This window comes from Nematolebias whitei, chromosome 5 (assembly GCF_014905685.2).
Source record: "Nematolebias whitei isolate Nwh7 chromosome 5, NemWhi1, whole genome shotgun sequence".
Classification (NCBI taxonomy): domain Eukaryota; kingdom Metazoa; phylum Chordata; class Actinopteri; order Cyprinodontiformes; family Rivulidae; genus Nematolebias; species Nematolebias whitei.
The window spans coordinates 20,560,384-20,568,246 of NC_056502.1; the positions used below are offsets into that span (position 1 = coordinate 20,560,384).

Consider the following 7,863-nt stretch of genomic DNA (forward strand, 5'->3'; position numbering starts at 1 on the left):
TTTGTGCCCCAGATTTGCACTGCTGCCCTGAGAACCTCTCCAGGCCTCACAGATCTCACAGGAGGCCCAGGACTCTACGTTAGGTGCAGTGTTGGTGAAGAATGACACTGTGTGGTGCTACAGAGACTATCGTGTTCACACACCGTCTCATGGTTTTAATCTCGTTTTTTTTTACTCTTTAAACTTCCTGAGATGATCACCTCTATTCCAGTTTTTAACTCTTTGTCACCCCGAATGAGAATTATTAAACACGATTCAGCTTTTTTTTTTTTCTTAGATTTGTTAAATGTTGATTTTTCACTTTTTCAAAATGGATCAATGATGAAACAGTCCTGTTCTCATGCTCATTTATCTCCCTCCCCCCCGGACTAAATATTTGGTGCTGCTGTTAACTGGGCTGCAGGAGGTCCAAGCTTCCACTCTCCAAATTAGCTTTTTATTTTTCAACCATAAGACTCCGGAGTGTCTGTTTTCTGAATGCGTGGTGTGTGCTGAGGTCCGAGTGGTGTTCTTGCACCTTTCCTCGTAGTAAGTAGCGCACCCCCCACTGGGATGAACTTTTACTGACAATAAACTGAGGGATCAACAAGGGATAAGCCAGTTGGAAAAAGGGTTAGAGGTCAATAGTTTCTTGCTCTTTTAACAATTTAATATCGAGAAGCAGGGTTTAAAAATCACTGATGTGCTGTGTAACTGTTTTAATTTCCATAATCCGACCCCTCTCCCAACTTGTTTCGCCCCACCAGTAATGCTAAAAGTGATGGTTGTAGCATTGCAGTTTTAACTGTTGCTAAATTAAAATAAAATAGTGTGTTCTTGGTCTTTTTTAATACTACAGTTAGTTCTCACCTTAGAGACTCGCGGGTTGGTCGACCTCGCATCTCGAAGGTTTTTACGGTGAAGTTGATTTAGCATTAGCTCGTCAGTTCCTCACAGCCCGTAACGTTGCATTAAACAAAGTTCCAACATATGCATATTGCTTTATATGTGAATATAGTGAATAATAGTTTTGGGGAATGTCTAAATAATTTGTAAAAGGACTCATCAGTGTAAATATTGTGTAAAAAAAAAAAAAGCTGCAGGATAAGGGTTTACATGTTCAGTGAGCCTCGCCCATCCTCAGCAGCTTGTTCCCACATCAGTCTTCAAACTCGCAGTCTGATTGTTTTACTCCACCGCCCAGGGAAAAATACAAGTTTTTCTCTGTTATTGGTGTTTTTTTTTAATTATTTTTCTATGTACAAAGTAAGTTTCACCCAATTTTACTGTAAGTATTGTGTAAGCACATTGTCATACCGAGTGTACAAACATTTTAAAATAAACTCTTTTTGTAAAACTTGCCAGTTTTTTATTTTTTTTCAGACAAATGTGACTGCGTGATTAACGGCCATGTGCACGTTAGTCGTTACGTTGGCTCCCGCCTGCGACGCACATGGCATGAATGCCACTCTGAGCCAGATGTTGGAGCTGTGACGAGTAGAGGCTCTGCTGCGCCCCCCCCCCTCCCCCTCCCGTTTCCACACATTCCACCCGCCCCATGCCAGAGCGCTCCAGACCGCAGTAAAGCAGTCCCTTCTGGAGAGAGTGACGGCATGTTAACGCCGCCTCGGGGCCGTGCTCGCGATGCCTGCTCCTCATTAGAGCTGAGAGATCATTAACAGATCTGTGCAGAAACTGGAGGGGAGGGGGCAGGAATCAAGACTTCTCTGTGAGAAAGAGGAAAATTTGAGTGGAGCTGTTTTGATTTCACTCAAATAATTAAACATCCCCTAGAAGAAAATCCTCTCAGGGTTTCAGACAGGAAACGTTACACCGTAAATCCTTTGATAAAACATTACATTCCACCTACGTCCAAACGGCCTTTCATTCATTAAGTGAGTTTTACACTTAAATTGTCTTGTGTCAGAAATGTAATTACGAAGTTGTTTTGCTTTTAGTGTTAAAAGCTGCTCCAACTAAAAAGCTGTAGAAATGTATTGAAGTCATGCAAACTATACAACAAATAACTTACAACCAAGCCCAGTGTGATTCACAACTGTCCCTGTGTGATGACAGGAATGGTTGGCTGTCTTGTTAGTCTCAGTGACCCTGAGATTACTGGCCAGACCCATCAGACTGCTGGAGACCAGCATCAGCTCTCTGTGACCCAGGAACGAGCAGAAAACCGATGGATAGGCCGGAGTATTAGACTTTAATAACATTCTGTTAACGTCTGGCCTGAGTGGTCCAAATGCATCTGAACAGATGTGTGAATGCCCTCAATGTAAGCGGTAAATGGCTTCATTCAAATCACATTTGAAAACTGGTGTTGAGATAAATGATCAAAACCAGTTCTCAAAAAATGTGAACTTTGTTGGGATTTTTTGAATCAGCGGGACGCGGTGCGGTGAGGTTCTCTTCTGTTCAGTGTTTGTTCTGGTTGTTTTTAGAGCTGATTGGACCCGCCGTGGTTACTGTAAGTCAAACGTGGGCAACATATGGCCCAAGGGCCAAAAGTGGCCCCTGAACACTCTATCCGGCCCCTAATATTGTTAATTGAAAAGAAAGCAACTTTTAAATAAGTTGATGAAAACCTGCATTTTATCAATGAAATTCAAGGAAACTTGGGACAAATGCATCAAAACCCTTTTGGCTAAAACCTTTTTAGTCAATTTGCTTTTTAAGATTTAATTAAAATTTTTGTTTTGCATATTTAAGCTAACAAAGATAATTTAAGAAGATAAAAGTTTACGGAGTCTTTTACATCTTAAAGATTTTTGGGGAGACACATTTTTATCAAGCATGCTAAGCTACAAGAAATGGCTGAAAAAAGTCTCCTGGGATATATGTTTAACAAAACTGTATTTTCTAATTCTCTATGAGGCCCTTTGATTGCTTTCAATATCTTGATTTTGTCCTCTGGAAAAAAAATGTTGCCCACGCCTGCTGTAAATTATAATGAGCCGGGTCAATCACAGAACATCAGTCTGAGCAGAAATGTGTTGCATCATTTTCTCCTAATGATCACAACGTTGATTTTACAGTCACAGTGAAGCTGGTGAACCCCTTTGATGTAATAATTAATTACTATCCATTATTAATGCACAATTGGTTAAAAATGTCACACAAAAATTATGTTTAAAAATGAGGGGATGTAACAATTCTGGCACAGGGACAAGTACATTTTTGTGCAAAAATACTGAAAAGTAACTACCGGTATTAATTAAAGGTGGTATATACGGAAGATGATTAATGCCACAGTGGGGAAAAGATGAGTCAAAATTCTGACATCAATTTTAAGAATTCTGATTTTTTTTTTCTTCTTAGAATGAACGAAATTTAGGTCAAAATTTAGAAAAAAAAATCAATCAAATGTTTTGGGGGTAAATTCCACTGTGGCTCTAATCTTTTTTCGAAGTTGGATGCGGTGAAAAAAAAAAAGTAACAAATATCTCCTAATAAAATGTGGTAAAACTGAAGACAAGACTCAAAAATAATTAGTTCTAACAAAATGCTTCTGATTTTCACAAGTTTTATTTACTCAGAACAGTGATAAAATAAATACAAAAGTATGACAGTAAAGTTGGACACACATTTTCCCTATAAGGCACGACTTATCAAAACAAATAAAAAATATATATTTACAGTCAAATAATAACGTGAGGGCTAATAAACAAAAACATTTTCGTGTTCGTGTTTAATTGAATTTTGTAAACTTTTTGTGTTTTTGCTTGCACTATGATGGATCAATAATATATTGTCAGTGTAAATAAAATCCACAGCCATCAAGAATAGAAAAAAAGAAAAACACAGAATAATTTTTAAACCAGTCTTAAGGCACAGTTCATAATCTTTACGTGTGGTTCATTGAAATCTACAGAAACATGGAGTGGAACTGGGACGGATTCAAAAAAGCAAGTTAACAAAGCATGCAAATCTTTCTCTCACTTTATTTAGGTTTTGTTTTTTTTCTCTGAGCCTGCACAGATACAGTCCCAAACAACGAAAGCCTCGTGTTGGATTAGAAGCTACATGGACAAGAGTTTTGACTCCACCTGTTGAGTCAGAGTATTTCAGTCAACATTTTGGGCTGGGCCTCCTACCTCCACTGATGGGCAATCTTAACACTACAGCCATTGGCATCAGAAGCATTTTTTTGGGGGGGGGGGGGGTGGGTGTTAACACATTGGTTGGGGGATCTGAGGGTCCTCCCCCAGAGAATTCTGAAAAAAGTAGATGCCATTTCCTGCATTCTGGTGTATTTTAACAGGATGTTAAACAGCTACGTTTACCTACATAAGTAAACACTTGATTCAATAATTATTTTAGAGAGCAAGGCACAACAAGAAGTAGCCTGACCAACAGCTCTCCTTGTGTGAATAGAGCACGATCTGCTTCTCTCAAGCATCCAAACCCCCCCCCCCCCACCACCACCATCCATAACTGCCAGCCCTAATGTAGCACAATAGATGCGCTAGCTAAGATGCTACAGAAATAGCGCTCCGCTTCTCTTACGCATCCTAACCCCCTATCCCATCCCGGTCAACAGCTGCCGGCACTAACGTAGCACAAAGTTAACATGAAACACAAAGTTGTCACCCCTTCCTCCCCCCTCGCACCGTCGACAAAACCCCCCAAAGAGACGAGCGTCCTACCAAGCCAAGTGAGCTCGAGGAAACACTGCATGTGGCGTGGTGAGTTGTAGGTAACCAGAAAAACTCGGAGTGGACTTTTGGTATCAAACCGGAGTGGTTTGAGTATTCTCCTATTAATCAAGTGAATTGGATTTGTTCACAAAGAAATAAAAACAGCACTGGGTGAACTAATATTTATATCATGGTAAATGTGTGTGTGGCGGGGTCCAAGTTAATATTTTTTTAAAGGTGGGGAGTGTGTGTGTGTGTGTGTGGGGGGGGGGGGGGTGGAGACACATCCCATTCACATATAATTGATGTGACACCTATGGCTACAGCATACCAAGACAATTTGGGCAATGTTATGATTTTAACATGGTGGCGGCACTTTAAGGAAGGCCGTTTTCTATTCTGACATGACTGTGACCCCCGTGCACAAAGCAGCCACCATAAAGACCTGGTTAGATGGAAGAACTTGAATGTCTCACAGAGTCCTGAATTCAGCCCTGTCCAGCACCTTTGGGACCAACTGGAACGGAGACTGTCTCATCCAATGTCGGTGCCTGACTTCATGAATTCTCCACAGCAACAGTTGCAGTTCCATGCATCAACGTGTGGCATGGAGGCTGCACAGCTGCAGGGAGAGAAGCTTTGCAGAGAGTGGTGAAGGCTGCACAGAAATCTGTCGGAATCAGCCTCCCCACCATCACAAACATCTACACCTCCAGATGCAGGAAGAGGGCCACCTGCATCATGAAGGACCCCACTCACCCAGCACACACACTTTTTGCCCCACTCCCCTCAGGAGGGAGGTTGAGGAGCATTAAGTGTAGAACCACTAGACTGAGGAACAGCTTCTACCCTGAGGCTGTTAGACTCATGAATCTCTAACTAGAATAATCACTGTGAAAAACCATATCATGTTGCTGCTGATCTGTTTCATGTTGCTGCTGATGTTTCATGTTGCTGCTGATCTGTTTCAATGTTGATGTGTTCATGCGTGCACATCCGCTCACAGACTCATGTTCATGTTTGTGCTGATGTTCAATGTTTTTATGTTATGAGTGCTTAGTGTATATTTAGTTGATGTTTTTCTTCATATCTTAGATGTTATTACTGTTTTTCTTATACATTTTATTGTTGGATGTAACTGGGACCCTGTGTACATAATTTCGCTCCACCACATGTACCACATGAGGTGCGAATGACAATAAAGAAACTCTGACTCTCTGACTGACTCTGATACTTAAAAGCCATTAAACTTCAGTATCACAGCAACAAAAATGACCATTATAACTATTTTTTACCAATTTAAGATGACTGTTTTCTTTTTTTTTTGCAGCATTTATGCCAAAAATCATACAATTTGCAATTGTTTAATGTCTTAAAATCATCTCAGGAAATCATCTCAGGAAACCACCTTTCTTGTTCCATGACCCAGTCAGGTCCCAAGCACAGATGCGGGGACCAATGCTCTCCAGAATGAATGGGGATGGAAAAAACATTCTGTGGAAAGCCCTCCTAAAAAAAAGTGGAAGCTGTTGCAGAGTACAGTTCCTGTTGGTGTGATGGTGTGGCCCAGTACTTCAGCCCTTATCATGTATGTTCTGTTGAAATCAGCTGCAGAGCAAAAATTGGTTGTTCAAAAACTAATTTGTTGAAATAAAGCTTAGCAGAGTCCAAACATTTTGAGTGACGGGGGAGGAATATTTCTTTAGACGGGGGTAGGAAATAGAATTTTAGCTGAAAAATGTTTGTTTTTAATACTTCTGCAATATGGATAAGCACATTTAACCTCTATAAGCTGAATAATGACATGAATCTTTAGAGTTATTGTAAGCAACATTTTTCAGGATGACTGGGTCCTCCCTTCAGCCGCTGGTTTCTATTCAGTTAATCTCCTTTCACTAACAGATTATTTACCGTAATCTGTTGCGTCTCTGCAGGTTATTCTTTCGTTCAGGGAAATCACGTGAGGTTTTAGAGCATTGAAGAGAAAACGGAGTTACGTGAGTAAAGGTAAACATTGAAGGTAGCTTCCAGTGGCAGAAGGTTTGTAATCAAGAGTTCATCCCATTTCAAGGTGACGAGACGACAGGTTGTCAGACGACAGAAGCCCCCTGCGAGGTGCAGTTAAGAGCTGTGACCACGTCGGGTCTCTCGATACGAGCCAGTGCAGAGAACAGCAGTCCCAGAGTGGAGCCCTCTTTCTGGGCCCAGTTAGAGAGAAGCGTATGCGCCGGAGCCTCGCCGCGCCCGAACAGGTCCAGCTGTTCGGGCTCGTAGCCCAGCGCTGCTCCCAGGTGCCTCCATCCCCGGCCGCTTCCTTCCTGCAGGAGGCGCTCCACCTCCTCCTGTCGGTGGGGGGTCAGGTTGATGTACAGGCGATTGTCGTGCTTGCTGTCTCGTTTGGAACCTGTAAAAACACAAAGTGAATGAGCTCGCTGACTGTAATTATCAAAAGAAATGAACTCATTCAGCACTTCCTATAATGAAGATGGCGTTTACGCTAAATAATGTTGCTACAAGCGAACTGCTTATTATGGAGCCGGCCTCACTTTAGTTATCCACACTATGGCTGGGCAATAAGGACCAAAATTTATATTTCAATATTTTTTAAGATAAATCGCGATATACGATATCCATGTTTTTTCTTTCCATAAAGTAATAATAAAAATATATTTCTGAGTCAAAGCTTTGTCCCAATTATCACACAGGCACATTTATTAACAAACAGCTGTAACTCTACAAAATAAACGTCTAAAAAATAAACTATTTACATATATTGAATAATGCTTTCACCACGTTAGTAAGCGTGTGTGAAACAACACGTGAGGGGCTGTTTGTATTCAGCGAGGGAGCAGGAGGGACCGCGTGAAGTTGGTACAGATGGGAGAAAAAGAACTACATGGATTTTCAAGTCTAATAATACTTGATGGTTGCAATAGTCATTTTAACCATCGTAAATTGGAAAACTCGTGATACATCGAGTATATTCGATACATTGAGTATATTCGATACATTGAGTATATTCAATACATCGAGTACATTCGGTACACCGAGTATATTCTATACATCGAGTATATTCGGTACATCGAGTATATTCGATACATCGAGTATATTCGGTACATCGAGTATATTCGATACACTGAGTATATTTGATACACTGAGTATATTCGACACATCGAGTATATTCGATACATCGAGTATATTCGATGCATCGAGTATATTCGATGCATCGAGTATATTC

The 7,863-nt window shown here is 40.9% G+C and overlaps 1 protein-coding gene across 1 annotated transcript in view; it reads right to left on the reverse strand.

The window, feature by feature from the left end:
• Window positions 1-6,653: 6,653 nt before the first annotated feature.
• The window catches only part of nradd (neurotrophin receptor associated death domain), an 18,688-nt gene continuing 17,478 nt past the window's right edge, over window positions 6,654-7,863 (reverse strand). The window contains exon 6 of the mRNA XM_037676336.1: window positions 6,654-7,029. Coding sequence (XP_037532264.1) covers window positions 6,716-7,029 — 314 coding nt within the window. The 3' untranslated portion in view covers window positions 6,654-6,715. The remainder of the gene's footprint in view (window positions 7,030-7,863) is intronic.